Raw genomic sequence first — 21,727 nt, forward strand, 5'->3', positions numbered from 1 at the left:
TAAAACAAGGAAAGAGCAACTAAGAGACTGCTTTTTAAAAGTGATATGAAATGACTAAGTACATGAGATAGAGATAAGTTTCCATCTGTTACCAAACGGAAGACTTTCTCTTTAACTAAAGTGCAGCTACATGTCAAGAACCCAAAACCTGTAAAGATATAGCCGGGACTCATAATACATACACAAGTTGGAATGTCAAAAGGAAGGAGTATTACAAAAACAAAGAATTCTGTATACTATAGTGGCAAACACATAATTACAACATTTAAAGAACTTATTTTTACTACTTCTCATTTCTACCCACAGTATTATACCAACTTAGCTGTGTTTCATGATCAACTCTTGCTGTTCCATAGTAATATGCCATGATCTCAGATTGCTGGTTTGTTTAGACATACCTTGACACTTATGCTACTCCTGTTTCTATGACCCTGTCTGCTGCCATTTGCCCCTTATAAAAGGTGTCCCACAAGCATGTCATAATTAGCTCTTTATTTCACCAGTTGTCATGGCAACTTTTAAGCAACATGTTAAATCACAAGAGCAAGTTGACCCCAAGCCCATAAATTACAAACATCCCAAGCCTCCCATAAATTTACATGAAGAGTAAAAGAAGCTAGGTAGGCAAGAGTGATGTGAATAAAACCTGGAAATGATGGCCAAGGTAGCATCCATCTTCTTATATATCCTTGAGTTTCTCCTAATTGTTAAGCTCCTGAAAATTAGGGATTCCACGAAATTGTTTGACTTCTCAGAGTTAGGGACTGTGCATGTGTTCAACAAATGATTGTATAGTTGTTATTGTGAACAACAGAAGGCACTATAATTTTTTGAGCGGATGGAGTGGGAGGTTTGCTAAGACCATGAGATAAAGAGATACATACATTGGTCAAATACAGAGTTTGCATTTCTAATCCAGCTGGCAGGAAAATATAGGCAATTTAAAGGAAACTTTTCAAAAGTGCTTTTAAAAACTCTCATATTACAAGTAGAAAACAAACATCGAGGAATAAAATCACAACTGGGCTTGGCAAGTTTAATATGAATCAACTGAATTAAGGGCCAGGTAAAATTAGTTTTGCTAAATTTTGGAACCAACTTCATAATGATTAAATTTCTTGTACTTTCTAGATATGTATGATCAACACAATACAATGATCATCTTTCAGGGTCATTCAATTGGTGAGGATGAAATGATTTAATATTTCTAACGTTCTTAGAATAATGCCAAGCACACAGTAACTGCTGTGTAGATGTTTGTAAAATAAAATAAATAATTTCAGGTCTCACACATGCCAAATAATGATTTCCAGGGTCTCCATAAATCCTATAAAGTAAAATGCTTCTGCTACTTGTTCTTCAGGGCTTTTCCTGATATTTTTGAAGTTAACAGTGCTTGTAAAATGGAGATGAGTGCTTCTCACTATAAACGCTCGTAAGATTCTTTGTTTTTACACCATTGCTTTTGTTTTTTCACTTCCCTTTAGTCTAGTCACCAAATAGATCATCTGAAAACGAAATCGGCCACTCCTGACGAAGACCAACAAAATCGAAGGGTTAAAAAAAAAAAAATGAGCGGGGATCGCAGAAATCAGAGCACACAAATTGGGAATGACATAACGCAGAGTCCTCATGTTTCTGTTTCCCTTGAATATTGGCTCAAACTCTTCCAGAAAGACAATGCTCCAGTGTCTCTAAGTTATTGGTTCTATTCAAAATCGGGCGCTAGGTTCCCCTGGCCAATACCAACTAGGAAAGCGCCGGGGCCCCCAGGAAACGCTCCTCCCCTTTGGGGGAGGTTTGCGGGGGCGGGGCTCCCACGCATGCTCTGTGCCCGCGGGACTATGGGCGCGGCTGCCGGGCGCGTGCGCAGGACCCGATGGGTGCCCGAATGCGGAAGACCTGGCTCCGCGGAGGTTCCCGCTTCCGAAGCGTGGGAGGAGCAAAAGAAGGCAGGTTGTAGATTTTGGTCTTGGCACCAAGGGGTTCCCCGGGCCATTAGAAACAAAGAGAGGAAGATCAGGCACCGTGGTGGTGGCTGAGGGGCTGAACCCCCCACCTGTTCTCCAGGTGGGAGGGGGGTAGGGAGAGGAGAAGTACCGAAAACAGGGCTGAGGAGCCTCTGGGACAGGGTCCCAGAGCATGGGGGGCTGGACCCCGTCCCTAAGCATGGGGAGCTGGAGCCGCCAAGGCCGCCCAACTGGGTCCTGCCCAACTGTCAGCTCCTCAGTGATAGCGCCGCCCGGGCAGCTGCAGGGTCTATAGCCCGGCCCCCGCTTGAGGTCCTTGGCTAAAAGATAGCATGAGTTCCGCTGCTGCCTAGTTTCCTCTCCCTCCTACTCTTCTCCCCTGCCCTCTTTCCTCTCCTTCCTTCTCCCCCATACATTGTCCTTCTTTTCCTCCCCGCCCCCGCCTGCTCCTCTTCCCTCCCTCCGACCCTTCCCTCCTTCTCCCCCCTATCTTTCAATTCCTTCTTTCCTCCGCCTTTTACACTGTTTTCAATCTGTCCTTTCCCCTCCCGTTTGCTCTTCTCCAACCTCCTTTCACCCCCTTTTCTTCTTTCTTCCTTTATTCTGTCACCCTCCATTACCTTTCCACTCTCCTTCCCTCCTTCGATATCATCCCTCCTCATCCTCATCCTCATCCTCATCCTCCTTCCCTCCTGCTTTTCTCCGCCCCTTAGCCCCCGCCCCTAAGCCTCCGCCCCTTAGCCCCCGCCCCTAGCTGCCAGTCCCCAGCAGCTCAGTCCTGCCGTGAGTCCATAGCTAAGCACCAGGAGCTGAGCACTGTTCGCTGTGCCTGGCTGCAAGTCTCCGACATGGCCCAGGAGAAAATGGAGCTGGACTTTGAGCGTGGCACATCTAATGGGGGCACCCTGAGGAGATCCAGCAGCGCTCCCCTGATTCAGGGGCTCAGGTGAGCAGGGTTAGGGAGGATGGACTACAGGGTTCAGGGGCTCCTGGAGCCCCTGCAAGCAGTTTTCCTTCCCTGAAGTGAGAGTTAGAGCTCCTTGGGACACTCCAAACTGAGGGGGTCATGATTTGTTTGCTTGACAGTGGGGTCCCGTGGTGGAGCGAAAGTCTAACCCCAAACTCTGGGCAATGTGGGAACAACGGGACTCCAAACTCTGGGCAGTGTGGGAACAACGGGGCACTCTCTACCTGAGGCTCTGTTAGCTCGCCGTAAAAGTAACGACAAGAAGCTTCTGGCTCTTCTAACAGGTTGCCTGCCCTGCCTAATTTACACCACTGAATGTCAGACTGAAGCCCCTGGAACCAGACTTGCAATTTGACACCTGTCTCTAAGAGCTGCTATTTCTAAGCTTAGTTTAGGAACCCTGGTATTAACAGTAGTTTACTTTAATAAATCACAGTTTATCTAATAACTTGAAATTAAATCATGTGTTCATGTCACATTAAGTGATTCAGATTTGTCATAATGTTTTCAGATTCTAAAACTGCCTGAAATGCATTCCAGTGAATAAAAAGGAGGGATAGCATGTAGCCTAGGTTAGAGAAAACACGGGTTATAGAAAACAATGGAAAGTGTCCACCCTTGAATTTTAGTGGTAGGGTCTTGTGTTTTCATGTGAATAAGTCATCAGTGGGTCTATTTTAAGGTAGAATATTGTGATAGTGAAGGTTAGGTTGGCAGACCTCCTGAACCTATTACATTTCACTTTTATAAGTAGACAGTTCATTTTAGGTAGAGAGCCAATTTTTGAGACCCTGTAGAAATGGAATTAGTCCAGAAAAGGGGATAGGAGTAGAGTTAACCAAAAACATTAATCAAGCGCAGGGAAGGCAAAGATTAATGTTTATCAAACTGATCATAATATCCTCATTTTGGGGGTGGGGAATGGGTTTACTTTTTTCTTTTACTAAATTTTGAAACTGCAGATGATAGAGTGACCCTTTTCTAATGCTGTCCTCGGTTTTACATTTATTTTTGCTACTATAGGAATAAAGTGGTCTTTTTTGGTTGTCTTTTAAAATCTAGTAGGCAAGCAATTGCTAGGGACCAGAGTAATCCTGTTGACCTGAATTTAGTCTACTGTAGAAATAACATACTGTTTTTTGAATCACGATTTAAGTAATTACTTGAAAGGTAGCGTAATGACAGAAGAGTGAGTGAGGAGACCAGGCCTAGTCCCAATTTTCTCCCTGACTGGCTATGATTATGAATGAGTCACTTAGCCTTTTTGAATCTCTGTTTTCTCACTTAAAACATAGGAGAGCTGGATTGGGTGATATCTATAGCCCCAGTCCTGAAAATCCTTCTTGACCTCTTAACAATGGCATGGCACTCTGCTGGGCACTGCAGGATAGTGTACAAAGATGACCAAAACACCTCCACCAAGGATTTAAAACACGTGCATAGTTTTCATTTATAAAAGGTAAAGTTGGTGTCTGAGGAAGCATCTACTTTTCCATTGTGCTCTTTGGGTTCAAAGGAGGGAAAGATTGCATTAGATTTGTGGAATAAATAGGCTTCATGGAGAGCATGGCGTTTGAAATGGGTGTTGAAGGAAAGGAAGGATTTTGAGAGATGGTAGTGGGAAGGAGGGCATTTGACTCAGAAGGGGCAACATGAGCAAAACTCCAGGTGTGATTATTTAGTTGGACAGTGTGGTTCAAAAGTAGAACATGTGTTTAGGGCAATAACGGGAGTTGCTGATTGGGCTCACATAGTAGAACACAGCTCCCCAGTTCTTGTCATGTCATGGCACACACAGAAAGCAGTACTGATTGTATGTACTCTATGATAAACAGATGAGGCTGCTAGTTTGAATCTGGTGGTAACCGGTTTGAGGGGGGGGGTGAGTTCTGAGCAGAAGCAGCTGGAGGCAACCAGTCTGGAGCTCCGCCCCATACCTCTCCTAGCTGCCCCCCCAATGCCCCTAGGAGATCAGTATCTCCTCCAACCTGTAATCACCAGCACACCACTCAGGAAGCTCTGAAGAGGACGGTGAGGAGTTTATTCATTGTGTGATATGAGGAGCCACTGAAGATTTCATTGTTAATTACAGAATTGGCATCAGATATAGTTGAAGGCTATCTTAAATAAGAAGACATTAATAATTTTATTTTTATTTTTTAGTGACCTTTCACAGGGTTTTCAGCCTTACGCATTTAGAACTCGGTGGAATAGTACAACGATTATGAGCAGTCACAGGCTGGTGAGTATAGAAGTAAGTATCCTTAGTGGTTTTGGTTGCGGGAAACACTTTCAAATGTAGTTCTTTCTTTAAATTATGTGCTATGCACAATTATTTACAAAAGAAAAATTTTCTTACCCATCTTGTTTGCTGCTTAATGCTATGGCCAATTTCAGCTTTCAGTGCACAAGAGAAGACCTGGTTAGAAATATTTCTTGGCTGTGGAACTTTGTATTTTTAAGCATTGCTCTTTGTTTTGTGCCACTACTTGCATCATGATTGTGAGGTAAGTCAGGATTAACTTCTAATTATAACTGAGAGCTGTGGTCTTAATTTGTCGTAAGATGCAAAAATCACAAAAATGGTGGCAGAGTGTTTATTTTTGTTGGTGAATGCTGTTTATCCAAAGAAAGACTCCTTTAAAATGCGTGTATTTGTATTCTCAGTAGAGTTGCTGATCGTGACTGTTCTATATTGGCAGAGCTGTTGGGGATCACCTTATTAGTTGGTTGTGTTGGGAAAAATTATGATGAGGTTTTTATATAGCAGCACTTCACATGTGGAGCCCACTTATGCTGTAGCTGCAGTGCTCTGGAAGACATCTGAGATGTAAGCAAACAGACCTCTAAACGGCTGAACTAGATTTCCATAGTCTGTGCACAAATGTTCATCAGTTTATTTATAGGAGAGCCTCTCTGACCTCTGAATCATCTAAAATTTATGCACAATTATAATAAGCTTCCAACCCAGTAGTGTGTGAGAAGCAGCAAATCAGAAGAGGTACATTTGTGTTAAAGGTATACTGACAGCTGCTAGCAAAGGAAGAGAGGGGAAAACTAAAAAGCAGACAGAGGTTTTCTTTAAAAAAAAAAAAAGTATATGGCTGAGTATAAGAGCTAAGAACCTGGTAATGGATCCTGAAGTGTTAATGGCATAGAACCGTAAAATAATATGTTCTTAAGGATACCTGGGTCTTCCACCTTTTCTTAAATTATAGTAATACCTACTTTTGTATGACATTTTACATGTTACAAAGAACTTTCACACATTTAATCTCATAGCAACCCCAGTGAAGTAGGCAGGGTAGAAAATGTTTTTCCCAATTAAAAGAGGCAGCAGCTAAGACTCAGCCGATATAAGTGACTTGCTCAGAATCACACAATTAATAAGTGGCAGAGCTGGGATTAGAATAGAGATCTTCCTGTGCCATTCTGCATGGTATAATCTGTTTAACAAGGGGGAAAATATCACACTTTTAGGAAAGATTTCCAGCTGAAGTGACTAAAAATACTTAAAGGGGAAAATGTTAGCTATCTGGAGGTTTGATTCTCCTCACCACCTTCCCCGAGGATACTGGAAAATATAAGTACGTATTTTTGCTGTATATATGAAAAATGTTCCTGCATCAATAGCATAGCAAAGAAGGGAAAATGAATTTGCCTCTCTACACTTCACTTTTCTCTTTTCTAAGATATGAAGATTCTTATCAGCTCTATCTAGGCTCAGTTCTCACTGTTCTCTGACAAATACCCACCCTAGGCTCTGGCTGCACTAAAATACCTAGTTTGCTGAAGGGGTTTTGTTGTTTCACTGCTCTTTGTTGATCCTTACACTACCCTTCATCCCATCCCCTTCTCCCTTCTAGCTATCTGGTGTGGGAAGTCTTCCACAGCATCCTTTGGGTACTTCTATCATAATATTAATCACACCATATACATTATATCACAGTGTACTCTATAAATCTTAATACACTTATCTATGTAACTGCAAAAAGTAAGGTGTTGATGAATGAAATGGTAAGAAGGGGACTGATGAAGGAGACAGGCAGAAGTAGAATCTTCATAATTTAAAAATTTTTATATGTCATTGATTTCAGAGAGAGGAAGGGAGAGGAGAGAGAGATAGAAACATCAGTGATGAGAGAGAATCACTGACTGGCTGCCTCCTACACACCCTACACTGGAGATAGAGCCCAAAACCTGGGCATGTGCCCTGACTGGGAATCGAACAGTGGCCTCCCTGGTTCATGGGTCGATGCTCACCCATGGAGCCACACCAGCCGGGATGGATATTCATGATCTGACAACTGATTAGATATAAAGGTAGGGAGAAGGAGGACTCAAAAGTAACTGCAGTTTTATTTCTCGATGACCAAGAGGAAAGTGTTGCCTTTATTACAAGTAGGGAAAATGAGCGGAATTGGTGGTTTGAAGGGACAGAAGATAAATTCTTTCTGGGCATGTTGGGTTCAAGGTGCTCTTTTTCCAAAGCAATATTCTAAATCTTTTTTTTTAAGAACTACAAGCTTCCTATCTCACCACTTTTCACTTTAAGCAGATGATGTTTTTCACTTCGCAGAGAAGGCAGACACCTATCTTGTATTCATGTCAGCCTTCTCCTTAAAACGTCTTTACCTTCACATGCAGTGTTTTCTCCTAATGGTTCGTATATTTTATGACTCTCCTGTCGCTTTGCTTGGTCTGTCATCTTCTCTCCGTCTTGTGTCTTTAGTCTCTTCATCACTGGCCCTTTTGTTCCACCTTCTTCTCCTGACTCACGCCTCTAATATCTGAAAAACAAACTGTTATCTATTTTCTCCTTCCCCTTTTGTTTTCTTCTCCTCTGGGAGCTTTTTCAAAGCTTAATCTACACTTCACTGCCTCTAATGCCTTGTCTCCTAATTTCTTGTTAACTATTGGGCCAGTTTGTAATCTCATCATTCCTACCACAACTCCATGAAATATCTGTTCTTGCAAAAGTCACCAACGCCCACTTGATTGCCAAAGTCAGGGGCCTCTTATCCCACTTGAGCTCTTTGCTTGACTTAACATCATTAACCAGTACCTCCTTGAAGTTCTTGGCTTTTTTCTCATTTTATACTTCACTCTTATTTCTGGGACTAGACATGGCTTTGCTCCTCTGCCCCTCTTTCAGGTCTACTTCTCAGTTCTGTGTTAAATTTACAAGTTGTACATCATATAAATTCAGCATCTAAATTTCTGACTTTCTCCACAATCAGGTTTGGCAACCCTCATTTTGGCTGTCCTGATTATTTCACTGCCTTTAGGGTTTCTTTTGTTGTCTGATGGACATATTCATGCTCTCCTGTTAGAGTCTTTCTTGTCTTATTTACTTGCCTAGTAGCTTAGTGTTTTTCAAATGACCTTATTAAGAGTTCACCAGTAAACATTTATTGCTTTCATAATGGCAAAAGTACTTTTTAAAATAATTTTACTGGTAGTTTTTTTGTGTACAAAGCCTAGAAGAGGAAAAAGTTAAAGAAAAGGGTGGGTAATGAGATATATTTTGAGGTAAAATCATATTTTAGTGGATAACTTTATTTATTTATTTATTTGTTTATTTGTTTGTTTGTTTTAATTGACTTCAGAGAGGAAGGGAGAGGGAGAGAGAGAGATAAACATCAGTGATGAAAGAGAATTATTGATTGGCTCCCTCCAGCATGCCCCACACTGGGGATTGAGCCCAGAACCCAGGCATGTGCCCTGACTGGGAATCAAACCGTGACCTCCTGGTTCATAGGTTGATGCTCAACCACTGAGCATGCTGGCTGGGCATACAAAAATTTACCTGAATTACCTTTTGCTTAAAGCAGTTTATCATCATTTTATAATCCTCACTACATTAATATTCAAAAGAAGTTTTAATAGGATAGGGCTCCTTGTAACAGGATAATTGTCTTATTTACTTTTATAGTATTATAATTTCATTTTCATTTCACTAGGGGATAAATAGTAGTTATTTATATTATGGCTACTAGAACCCTAAGGTTTGTTTATATAAATTTTATCTTACATTTTGTAATCAGATTGTGATTATTTTGAAGGAACATAATTTACCCCCCCCCACAAATAATTTTATTTTTGTGTTATTAAAAAATGGTGATCCAAGGGAAAGCAGCAGTTATTTTAAAAATATACTTTGCCTTCCACATTGATTTTTCTTATCTACTAAGGTTTGTGGTAATAGCATTAGTGATCAAATTTTAGAATTCATTTAGGTCATGAAAACAAAATCTTGCAGTTTTAAAGTGTTTTTGATAAACTTAAATCATAGTCACAATATTATACTAGGCTTCTTAGTCTGTCTTTGTCCATTGGCAAAGTGTTAATAAAAATGAATAAAATCAGTTTTTTCTTTCCCTTCTTATATAGTTCTTTATTTTAGATTAGTAGGGTAATGGATATGTCCAAGGCCTGGAGTCTTTTTTGTATATATAAATGTACACAGCTCTGCATTCATTTGGGAAAAGCGTTGAAGTCAGTGCCTGTCTAGCGACAGATGGTGCCTTGAGGTTGGACACCTGGTGTACTTTCTAAAGACTGAATGTACTGCCTCTAGTGCATTAATGTTCAGTAATTTAAAGAGCTAGATTTCTAAGAAGAATATGAAAAATTATCTAGGAAGAGGTCATACACTGGTACTGACAGCAGATTGCTGCTTTGTGATTCAGGAAATAGTAAATGTTTACTTTTCTTTCCAGTTGCTGTCATCCTCATCTGATGGGATTTCTAGTAGCAGACTGCATCAAATCAAAAAGGTAAATTTTACTTTCTAGTGCAGATCAACAATTTTATGAATTGTACAGTTTGATTTTATTTTCATTTTGAAGATTTAGATATCAAAAATGCAGTAGGCTGCGACTGTTTTGTTGTAGACAGATTAAAAATCTCCTGCGGGTTCAGATAAAATACAGATGTGGTTTGAGTGACAGTCTTAGAATGTTATTTCTGCTGTACTGTCAAATAAGATAGAAAAGTCTTTTTTCTTTTCTTTGAAATAAAGAACTGTGTGGGTAAATATTATGTTTTCAGCACATGTTTGACTTTGCAGGAGGAAGGCACGGATATCATGAACAGAGAAACTGCCCATGAAAGGTTAGTGCTTCACAAGAATAGGACACAGCCTTGTGCACGTCTTGTTTTTGAGCACTGATGGCCTTTCATTTTTGTTTGTTTTAGGGAAGTGCAAGCGGCAATGCAGATAAGCCAGTCATGGGATGAGAGCTTGAGCCTGGTAAAGTTTTCACATTTGCTTGTGTGTTTTTAATTTATAGAAACCTTTGTATTGTTCATTGGCTTTATTAATTTTTTCATATACTCATATTCATTTTTGATCTCTGCTTTTCTACCAGAATGTTATATTGTAACTTTTTAGAGCCTGTATATTTGCACTCTAAAAATATAGGCATGTTTAAGTAGTAAAGAAGAGCTGTGATGTGCTGAATTGTGTATTATAAGGAAATAACACTTTATATTTACAGAGTGATAGTGATTTTGACAAGCCAGAGAAATTATATTCTCCTAAAAGGATTGACTTCACTCCAGTTTCTCCAGCACCATCACCCACCAGAGGACTTGGAAAGGTAGGCTCATGGACAAGATATTAACTCTCTTTCACACTTTCACACACTGAGCTGTTTACTCTCTAAAACACACACACACACACACACACACACACACACATCACCACACTTTTTATTTCTTTCTGCTGCCAGGACCCAGGTGGTGGCAGCCCCTAACCTCTCCTGGCTCCCCTGAACCTCAACCTCCTCTCCCTCACCCCGGATATGGCTGTGGTCAGTTACCATCCCCCAGGGGTCACTTCCTTAGTGCCTTCCCTGGGGAGCAGTGTGCCCAACAATTTCTGTCCAACTGGAGTCTTTGCTCTAGGAAGAAGCTGAGTGACAGAGACGCAGGGCAGATGAAGCTACAGCAAGAGGGCTTTCAGTCAGATGTCAAGAATGACACCCCCTTGGGGAGAAAGTAGAAGCGACCAGACAGAGGTGCCTCAGTTTCTCCTTGCCCAAGTTCCTTAGGAAAGCAGGGGATGGCCCCACCAAGCCTTCAGTGGCAGGAGATCCTCACTCAGTGGTAACACAGTGTCTGCACCAGAGAGGAGTTTGTTCTAATGCCTGGTTGCTTAGAGCCCCAGTGGGAATCCCCAGCAGGCTGGGCAGATAACTGACGGCTGCCGGGCAGGCAGGCCCAGGGTCCAGGAGTGATGAGAAGTCTCAGAAGCAGCCATGATCCTGTGCTTGCAGGCACTGTGGTGTCAAGTCTTTCCATCTAGGCCCTGGAGCCTGAGCAGTCTGGTAGGGGCAGGTGTGCAGGGAGACCAGTGAGGAGACATGAGGGCCAAGAGCTAGAGACACAGAGAGGGAGATGGAGACTTGGAGAGAGACAGAGATGGGATGGAAACACAGCAGAAGAGATAATGAGAGAGAAAAGGGGAGACAGGGACACAGAGGGCAAGATAGAGCCCTGGGGGAGAGAGGCATATATAAAGACAGGAAGATAGAGACAAGAGGAACAAAGATATAAGGGGGAGGAAACAGAAACAGAGGGAGGCACAGACATGTGACAGAGATAGAGAGATATCAAATTGCTTCACTTTTAGCCCTCCCCGGTTTGGCTTAGTGGATAGAGCATTGGCCTGCGGACTGAAGGGTCCCAGGTTCAATTCTGGTCAAGGGTACATCCCTGGGTTTTGGGCTCAAGCCCCAGTAGGGAGCATGCAGGAGGCAGCTGATCAATAATTCTCTCTCATTATTGATGTTTCTATCTCTCTCTCCCTCTCCCTTCCTCTCTGAAATCAATAAAAATATATTTTTAAATAAATTGCTTCACTTTTAGAGAATCCAATGGCTGGAAGAAAAATCAAAATCTGTGATAATAATTTGGGAAAAAAATTATTATATATTTATATATATTCTCATTCATATATGAGAGAGATACATAGATAACTAAATAATTCTAAGGATATTGTTTCTGTCATTTTGAGAAGAATCTTTTGAAAACTGGAGCATTAGAACTAACTATTTTAATATTAAATATGTTTTTCTAGCAATGTTTTTCACCTTCCTTACAAATGTCGAGCAGCAGTGGGCTACCACCAAGTCCCACTCCTAGTCCGAGACACTTATCCAGGTAGGTAAACCTGCTTTTTATATGTGAGTGAAATTCTACTTATTGAAATTGTTTCTCTGAAGAATTTCCTCCCTCCTGACATTTTATTATGGAAATTTTCAAACAGAAAGCAAAATTGAAAGAATTGCACAGTGAACATCCATGTACCTATTACCTATATTCTACCATTAACATTTTACCACATGCAATTTTGAGACAATGCCAATTTATATTCAGATGACATACATGTGTGCCCTTCATGACACGTCTTTTATAAGGAAAAATTTTAAGATTATAGACCAGTCAAATCCAAATAACATTTTGTGTGTGTGTGTGTGTGTGTGTGTGTGTGTGTGTGTGTGTGTTAATCCTCACCCAAAGATATTTTTTCTATTGATTCTTAGAGAGAATGGAAGGGAGAGGCAAGGTTGTGGGGGAGATAGAGAGATAGAAATAGAGATAGAGATAGAGATAGAGATAGAGATAGAGATAGAGGTAGGGATGGGGGAGGGAGAGAGAGAGAGAGAGAGAGAGAGAGAGAGAGAGAGAGAGAGAGATTTGAAAAAGACATATCAGCCTGGTTGGTGTGGCTAAGTGGTTGGTTTACCTATGAACCAGGAGGTCTTGATTCAATCCCCAGTCAGGGCACATGCCCAGGTTGTGGCCTCAATCCCCAGTAGGGGGCATACAGCAGGCAGCCTATCAATGATTCTCTCTTATCATTGATGTTTCTGTCTCTCTCCCTCTCCCTTCTTCTCTGAAATCAATAAACATATATTTTTAAAAAGAAAAAGACACATCAATTGGTTGCCTCCCACATATACCCAACTGGAGTGTGGGGTCTGACCTGCAACCCAGGTATGTGCCCTTGACCTGGAATCGAACCTGCAACCCTTTGGGGCATGAGCCTATGCTCTAACCATTGAGCACACCAATGAGGCAACTTTTAAAAAAATCCTCACCAGCAGATATATTTTCAAAAATATTTTTATTGATTTCAGAGAGAGGAAGGGAGAGGGAGAGAGAAAAACATCAGTGATGAGAATCATTGATTAGCTGCCTTCTGCATGCCCCACATGGGATCGAGCCCGCATCCCAGGCATATGCCCTGACCTGGAATCAAACTGACCCTCCAACTAACTGAGCCACCTGACCAGGGCCCAAATAACTTTTTTTAAATGTATATTTTGATTTATTTCAGAGAGGAAGGAAGAGGGAGAGAGAAACATCAATGATGAGAATCATTGGTTAGCTGCTTCCTGCATATCCCACACTGGGGTCGAGCCCACATCCCGAGCATATGCCCTGACCGGGAATCAAACTGACCTCCTGAGCCATGCTGGCTGGACACAAATAACTTTTTAAATAAGGTTTATTATATTTTTAAAGAAACTGCTGTGGGTATTTGGTGTTATAGAACGATTAAAATATAGCTTAAAACACCATGTTATTCCAGATTGTCATATGCCAGGTCAGATCATATATTAGCATTTCATTTACTCAACCTAGAACACAGGCATTTTATACTTCTTCCTATATGAATGCTAGTTTTATTGACTTATTTAGTGGGTTGTAATTGTTCTTGCATCTTAGAAGTACTTCACATCATCGTGTTTGTTCTTTTAAGCAGAAGGAGTCAGAGCCCAGTCAAATGCATTCGACCCAGTGCTCTTGGTCCTCTTAAAAGAAAAGGTAAGCATCACATTTCTGATATTAAACCTAGTTGAACTTGAACTACAGATTAGAATTTCTGCCTAAAATTAGTTTCAAGACAGGACTCCTTTTTCCTAAAGAAATATGCATTATTCTTCCACATGTATGCTTTACTAATTCTAAATTTTGTAAATTAGTTATTTGATACTGCCCATCTTTTTTATACTTCATAACTGAGTCTTATTAATATATTCATATTATCAATATATATTCCAAAATTTTGCCTCTTGGTGATCTGAATAGAAAAGAGATGCAAATTGATATGTTGCAGAAATATATGCTTATGTCATAGTAAATAGGTCTATAAACAAGCTGTATTCTCAAATATAAGCCACCACTAAATTACACCTTGGCAGAGAGAATTGCCTCATATTCAAGTCTATAGGATTTTTGCTATAATTGGGGTGCTCTCTTAATTACCTTATTTTGAATCACAAAGCACTAAACTAAAATGATCTTACTCAATGCTAGTTTTAGATGCTTATGGGCACCTGATGGAGTCTATTAAAAAAAAAGGCTAAGAAATTTAACACAGTTTTAGTCATTATTCCTGGGGATATGACCACATGATTGCAAGTGTTGGATGTCATTTTAAACAAGAGTTTTAGCAATAATTTTAAAAAGCAATTCAGTAAGTGGTTTCTTTGTGCAGATCAGCTTCAGGGCCAGTAAACAAATCAACTCTCTTCATGGTAGGTAAACGGATACTTGCCGGTTTTGGTGAAAAATTTCCAGTGATAGCATCATACACAGATTCAAAAAGTTCTGTATCTCAGACAACTTAAAATTAAAGATGGTATGTGCTGGAAAATAGATCCTGATACACTGACAATATTTGTATTAGTGAATAAATTTTGTTTTGTAAACCAATAGTTTTTTTCTTAATTCTTTAAGGAATTATTTATAATCCTAAGAAACTTCTCAAGAGCTATTTTATGAAATTAACACACAGAAAGTAAAGCTATTATTGTTGTTGTTGTTGTCATTAATTTTAAATTTGTTGCAGGAAATTGGTGGAATTGGTTAATTTCAAAGCTATTCCAACATATACCAGCAGATGGAGGAATTCTTTGCTAAAAAGTGTTTTGCTAATGAGGTGTTGAAAGCCAGAAGGCAGCTTTTAAAAACTGCATATTAAAGGGTGGAAAAATAAATAAAAATACAACCTTTCTTCAATTTTAGTAATAGTCAGAATAGCTCCAGAGGAAAAATAATATAAATTAAGTGATAAATGGGAAAAAATTGAATGTTGTATTTGTTTTTGCTTGATCTTTTTTTCCTCATAAGAATCTTGTAAAGGTTTAAGTTCAGTTATTAATTTTCCTACTGGAGTATAGATAGGCCCATGACTTAAAGTTTCTTTAATATTCCATTTAAAGCTCAAATGGAGCTTCCATTTCCAGATAAAGAACTTCAAAACCAAGGTATTTGCATGTTTTATTTCATAACTTACTTGGAAAAGGGCTTTTTCTGTCTAATTTAGGGTTTAGTGTTTGTACTCCTGGTGGCAAAATGTTAAGCACTGTTCCTTTGATGCAAAGTTTTTTTACTACCAGTTCTGAGAAAATCTGTAGGATTGAGATAGCCAGTATAATACCAATTTTGAGAATTGGTTAATAATTGCTTTCATTTACAGATGTGCTTTCAAACTTATACAGTCCTGCATCCTTTAACAGTGGAGATATATTTTGAGAATTTGTCAGTTGATTTAATCATTGTATGAACATCATAGAGTGCACTTACATAAACCTATATGGTATAACCTACTACACATCTAGGCCATATGGTACAGCCTATCTCTCCCACTGTACAAGTCTATACTGCATGCTACTCTACAAAACAGCATGAGATCAAATCAAGCACAAGAGAAAATTATGCAATCAAGACACAGGGCAAACGTGAGATGTTTACCAGCGTGACATGACATACTGTTTTATAGCAAACTTTAAAAAAATTATTGAGAGTATGTTTATTAAAGCTGGAACACTGATACAAGGAAGGGCTTAGGATTGAAGAAGTAACAGGAGAGCCTAGGCAGGGCTGATTTGGCTCTCTAGAAAGTCAGAAAAGGGGGCCTTGGAGATAGGTTCTGGGGGTTAGCCTGGGACAAGCTGCTGCTGTCCATTGCTCGCCTGGTTGCAAGTCTTGTGGGGTTCCTTAGAGTCTAGGAGATGCATGCCAAAGGGGAAAAAGAGAGGAAAGGGAAAGGCATGGGCGTGGTTTTGGGAGGGAGAGTGTGCCAGCAAACTTTTTTTTAATAAATACAAAGAATACACTCTAAAATAATAACAAGTATTGTATAGTAAACACATAAACCAGTAACATAGTTATTTAATTATCATTATCAAGTATTATGTACGGTACACAATTTTATGTGCTGTACTTTTATGACTGGCAGTGCAGTAGGTTTGTTTATACCAACATCACCACAAGCACGTGAGGAATGTTTTGTGCTATGACCTTATGATGGCTATCACAAGGTGATAGAAATATTTCAGCTCCATTACAATCTTATGGGACCACCATCTTATATGCAGGCCATCATTGACCAAAACATTATGCAGCCTGTGACTGTATTTTTACCTTCATTTTCACTAAGTAGGCTAAAGCAACCTTTGATTTATACACTCTTTATCAGATTAATACTTTTTAAAATTGATATTTCAGAGAGATGAAGGGAGAGAGACAAATATCGATGTGAGAGAGAAACATCAATTGGCCACCTCTCAGGAATCCTGACCAGGGACTAAACCCACAATCCAGGCATGTGCTCTGACCAGGAATCAAACCTGCCACCTTTTGGTGCACTGGATAATGCTCCAACCAAGTGAGCCACACTGGCCAGGGGCAGACTGAATACTTTTTAACCCATTTGAATTCAAATCAGGAAATGTTCTGATATTAAAACATATCAAATCCTTACTAATCATCTAGCATAAATATTATTTGCTGTGAGTTTCAGCTATTTGGAGATACTTTATTTCTGCTGTGGTTAGCCTTGATTCATTTTGCCTGATGCAATCAGTGTTCCACTCTTCTATTAAAGAACATGACTATATTAGTAGCATGATACATATAATAAATGGGAAGGTTTTCTTTAGGGCTGTGGCCTTTTTGGTTGAGGTTATGTGGAAGTATATTTCATCTAAGTTAAACACATGGAAAATATCTTTCAAGTAACATCTTCAAGAAGTATGCTCAGCTTTGGTTACTCAGAGATCATCCTATTTTAGCACTAAGCCTGTAAAATTGCTTTACAGTACTATTCTCTTTTGTTGTTTTAGGTGAAATGGAGTCCGAAAGCCAGCCTAAGAGGCTCTTCCAAGGCACTACCAATATGCTGCCTCCGGAAAATGCACACTTGTCTGATCTCAGTTCATGGTAAAAAATGAAATAAAATCAAAAGGATATTAGGGTATGGTATATTTAAAGAGCCACATCAAAAATATATTGGGATCATTTAAAATATATTCAGCTTTTAAAAAAATATATTTGTATTGATTTTCGAGAAGAAGGGAGAGGGAGAGAGAGATAGAAACATCAATGATAAGAATCATTGATCGGCTGCCTCCTGCACATCCCCTACCTACCAGAGATCGAGCCTGCAACCCAGGCATGTGCCCTTGACTGGAATAGAACTTGGGACCCTTCAGTCCTCAGGCCGACACTCTGTCCACTGAGCCAAACCATCTAGGGCATAATTCAGCTTTTTATCCATGCTCCATAGAGGGGAAATCTCTCAGAGGTGTAGATAATGTGGAAAAACAGATCATTTGAAAGTCATGAGTACCTTTTTGGAAGTGTGTATCTTTTGGCACCTCCCCCTTCATTCCTAGCTCCTGTTAAGTTAGCCTCTCAGTAGATGCTAATGGTGTGGGAGAGTGTCAATAGCTGGTTGGTGTGAGAGTTTCTGGATTGCTTGATAACAGTAAACTGATTGTAGCTGGTCTGCCTGCATTTTGTATTATATCCTTTTTAAAAAATATATCTTTATTGATTTCAGAGAGGAAGGGAGAGAGATAGAAACATCAATGATGAGAGAGAATCATTTATTGGCTGCCTCCTGGACATCCCCTACTGGGAATCGAGCCCGCAACCTGGGCATATGCCCTTGGCTGGAATCGAACCTGGGACCCCTCAGTCCGCAGGCCGACGCTCTATCCACTGAGCAAAACTGGCTAGGGCAGGATCTTTTTTTAAGAGTCCACAAGGGCATTCACTTTAAAAGGCTTGTATCCTCTAAATGGAAGAATTGTGTAAGCCACTTATAAGGTATAAGTATTAATGATTCCTTCTTTCCAGATCACTTATTCCATGTTTTGTGGAAGATAACTTGTATTTCTAGTTGACCAGGAAGTTAGATTTTTCTAGTTTATTAGACTCGTTGATCAGCACTGTTCTAACCTTGGAACAAATGCCTTTTAGATTGTTCCAGCTATTTTCAGCCCCACAGCTTTTCTTCTCTCTCATCTCTGTCTGTCCTTGGTAGTTCAGTGTGCTAATTTTGGTACAGAGTGCCTTTCCAGGTATGTAGACGATCAAAAAGAGAAAACCTCTAAAGCTTGTCAAGATAACTAGTCGATGAAACTCTATAATTAGTAGAAACTACATATCACTTATGGTAAAGTATGTTTTAATATAGGCACATGGCATTATAAATAGATTTGCTTACTCAGTTACTAACCAAGTAACCAAGTTTGGTAAAAGATAGGAAAGGTTTTTGCCAAGCTAAAAACATACAGACAGGGTGAGGTGATTTATAAAAAATATTGTCATAGACTGATTGTGCAAGATGCTATAAAACAGGTTCATACAAATAAATAAGAAAGGAAAGAGAAGGTGTGGTATATACCAAAAGTTCTCTTCCCTTGTTCAGCCATTTATACCTCCAAGCAGCAACCTAAGCTTTAGATGATGGTGGCTGTTGTGAGGTTTCTATTTCTGTTGCCCCTACTTCCATTCTCTGAGGACCTGTGACTGGCAATGAAAGTCCTGGGAACATTGATGATAAAGGGCACTTTTGATCCATAAACACAAAAAGTGTTCCTTCACACTGGAGAGATTTGCTTTATTCACGGCCACTCATAGAATTCTCTGAAGCCAACATATGGCTCAAATGATATGTTAAAAAGAAATTTATTACTCAAAATTCACAAAACTAAGTTTCAAATATGTTTAAGCAAATTATAAATTTAAATGACATTTTTAGTAAGTTTATAGCATTTGGACTTCCAAGGATATTAAAACTTAATATTTCACTAAGTTTTTTGGGACACCTTATATAATAATATTGTTGACATTTATGTCTATAGCTAAGATATTTTGAATATGAGTTATTCCTGATATGTAAAAATTGGATCCTGCCTTTGCAGAAACTTTTTTCTCTCTTTAATGTATTTTCATTGATCAGATATACATACTTCTAGAAATGGGGAGAAAGACCGGAAGTAGTTGTGTTCTGGTTTTTATTGCCATAGATAGCAATCTACTTGATAATGAAACCAATGAAACAATTTTTATACCATTTAGGGAATAAAAAATTATCAGATCATCAGTAAATGATCATTTAAATTGTTATAGTTAATTCCTTGACCTACCCTACAAATAAAAGGTGGGCTTTAACACTTTAAATTAAAGTTTATATACTAGATAATAACCTTTAAAATATGACATCTTTGAAATAGAAATTAAATGTAAAGTTTGAGTATGTGCCCATTTTTTACTAACTGAAAATTTTGAAATTTCTGATAATAAAATCTGGGGAACATTGTCACCGCAAGACAGGAATTATGCCATTCTGCATTTAGTCTTTATGAACATCAAGAGTTTTAAGTACACCTTTCTTTGCATGGTGCTTTGATTTTTTTTTTTTTTTTTTTGCATGGTGGGAACTCATGTTCTGCTCCTCATTTTTGGGAGAATAAGTCCGTAGCATGAAAATTAAGGAATTTGCCTGGCTGGCATGGCTCAGTGGTTGAGTGTCGACCAATGAACCAGGAGGTCAGTTTGATTTCAGATCAGGGCACATGCCCACGTTGCAGGCTTGATTCCCCAGTGTGGGGCATGCAGGTGGCAGCTGATCAATGATTCTCTCTCATCATTGATATTTCTGTCTCTCTCTTCCTTCCTCTCTGAAATCAATACAAATATATATTAAAAAAAGAAAATAAAGGAATTTTCAAGGCTTCTAGTCAAGATTAAGTGGTAGTCTATTTCTCCTACAGAAAAGGAAAAAGTCTTCAATGAAGTTTCAATTTTAATGTGACTGCTAATTTAACCCTTATGATTTTAATTTCTTTAGATTAATCTTAATTATTTTAGCATTATTTTAATGTTACATGTATCATGACAAGAAAATTTTATAGTGAATGTGTGACATACCAAGAGTAAGGTTTATTTATTTATTTTATATACTTTATTTTTATTTTTTGTTAATCCTCACCTGAGGGCATTTTTTCCATTGATTTTTGTAAAATATATTTTTATTGATTTCAGAGAGGAATGGAGAGGGAGCGAGATAGATACATCACTGATGAGAGAGAATCATTGATTGGCTGCTTCTTGCATGCCCCTTACTGGGGATCAAACCCAAAATCTGAGCATGTGCCCTTGACTGGAATCAAACCTGAAACCATTCAGTCTACAGGCCGATGCTCTATCCACTAAGCCAAACCAGCTAGGGCTCCATTGATTTTTTAAAGAGGGTGGAAGGGAGGGGGAGAGAGGGAGAGAGAGAGAGAGAGAGAGAGAGAGAGAGAGAGAGAGAGAGAGAGAGAGAAACATCGATGTGAGAGAAGCATTGATTGGTTGCCTGCTGCACATGCCCCCACAAGGGTCAGGATGGAGCCTGCAACCAAGATACGTGCCCTTGACTAGAATCAAACCCAGGACCCTTCAGTCCATGGGCTGACGCTTTATCCACTGAGCCAAATCAGTTAGGACCCAAGAATAAAGTTTAATTATGATTTATTTATTAATAGAAATATGTACATATACTTTGAACATGTTTATGTGAGATACTGTATAGATACTGTGCCAATACTTTTAAACTCTTGTTCCCAAAGTGACTGTGAAAATTATCATATTTAAATGTATGATCTTAAGAATTTAGAGCTTATGTGGGAAGATAATCTTGGGCCTTACTAAGGTAAAATAGTAGAGACTAGAGAAAATGCCCTATGGACCAGTTTAACCCACATCAAGGAGTAAGGATGCCCTATTATCTTACCTTATTTCAACATCTGCTGAGCTTCATAGGGCTGTGGCTAATTTTTAGTGCACTTACCTGTCTATTCATCAGTCTGATTGAACCCAGTTTATTGACCGGATAAGGCAAAGTGACTCAACCAGATGGGGTGAGAGTATGTGTCACAACAGACATCCTAGTTTTGTTGTTTGAATGTTTTAATGACTCTCTTACAATTTCACCCTTAGTTTTTTTAGACGGAAGGAATTACTTTAACAGTCATAAGTATATTTGGTTGTGTGGTTCAGATAGTGCCTCAGCATTATGTTCAGTGGTTCGAATGAATTAGTTCTCTCTCTCTCTCTCTCTCATCCTCATTCAAGGATATTTTTTTCATTGATTTTTAGAGAGAGTGGAAGAGAGAGGGAAAGACAGAGAGAAATATCAGTATGAGAGAAACACATCGATTGGTTGCCTCCTTCATGAGCACCGACAAGGGCCCAAGCCAGGGGGGAGCCTGCAACCGAGGTGTATGCCCTTGACTGGAGTTGAACCCAGGACCGTTCAGTCTGCAGGCCCACGCTCTGTCCACTGAGCCAAACCGGCTAGGGATGAATTAGTTCTCTTTTGATTCATGTACTCCTATGTTCAGTTTGAATTATGTAGGTCCTTTGCTTTCCTGCTATTGTCTGGCTCCATCAGACTTTAAGATAGGAAAGAAAGAAGAGAGAAACTCAAATTGGA

At 39.4% G+C, this 21,727-nt stretch overlaps 1 protein-coding gene across 9 annotated transcripts in view; it reads left to right on the forward strand.

Annotated features, from left to right (window-relative positions):
- The first annotated feature begins 1,855 nt into the window (after positions 1-1,855).
- The window catches only part of PABIR2 (PABIR family member 2), a 28,256-nt gene continuing 8,384 nt past the window's right edge, over positions 1,856-21,727 (forward strand). Inside the window, exons 1-10 of one of the 9 annotated variants that reach the window (XM_059680324.1) lie at positions 1,857-2,916; positions 5,101-5,179; positions 9,660-9,716; positions 10,010-10,053; positions 10,138-10,192; positions 10,440-10,541; positions 12,023-12,105; positions 13,712-13,776; positions 15,177-15,221; positions 17,082-17,182. In XM_059680324.1, the coding sequence (XP_059536307.1) occupies positions 2,819-2,916; positions 5,101-5,179; positions 9,660-9,716; positions 10,010-10,053; positions 10,138-10,192; positions 10,440-10,541; positions 12,023-12,105; positions 13,712-13,776; positions 15,177-15,221; positions 17,082-17,182 (729 nt within the window). In that variant the 5' untranslated portion in view covers positions 1,857-2,818. Of the gene's footprint in view, positions 2,917-5,100; positions 5,192-9,659; positions 9,717-10,009; positions 10,054-10,137; positions 10,193-10,439; positions 10,542-12,022; positions 12,106-13,711; positions 13,777-15,176; positions 15,222-17,081; positions 17,183-21,727 lie in introns of those variants that run through there. The other 8 variants (XM_059680318.1, XM_059680319.1, XM_059680320.1 and 5 more) reach the window with 8 other exon arrangements.

The sequence above is a fragment of the Myotis daubentonii genome, chromosome X, assembly GCF_963259705.1.
Source record: "Myotis daubentonii chromosome X, mMyoDau2.1, whole genome shotgun sequence".
NCBI lineage: Eukaryota > Metazoa > Chordata > Mammalia > Chiroptera > Vespertilionidae > Myotis > Myotis daubentonii.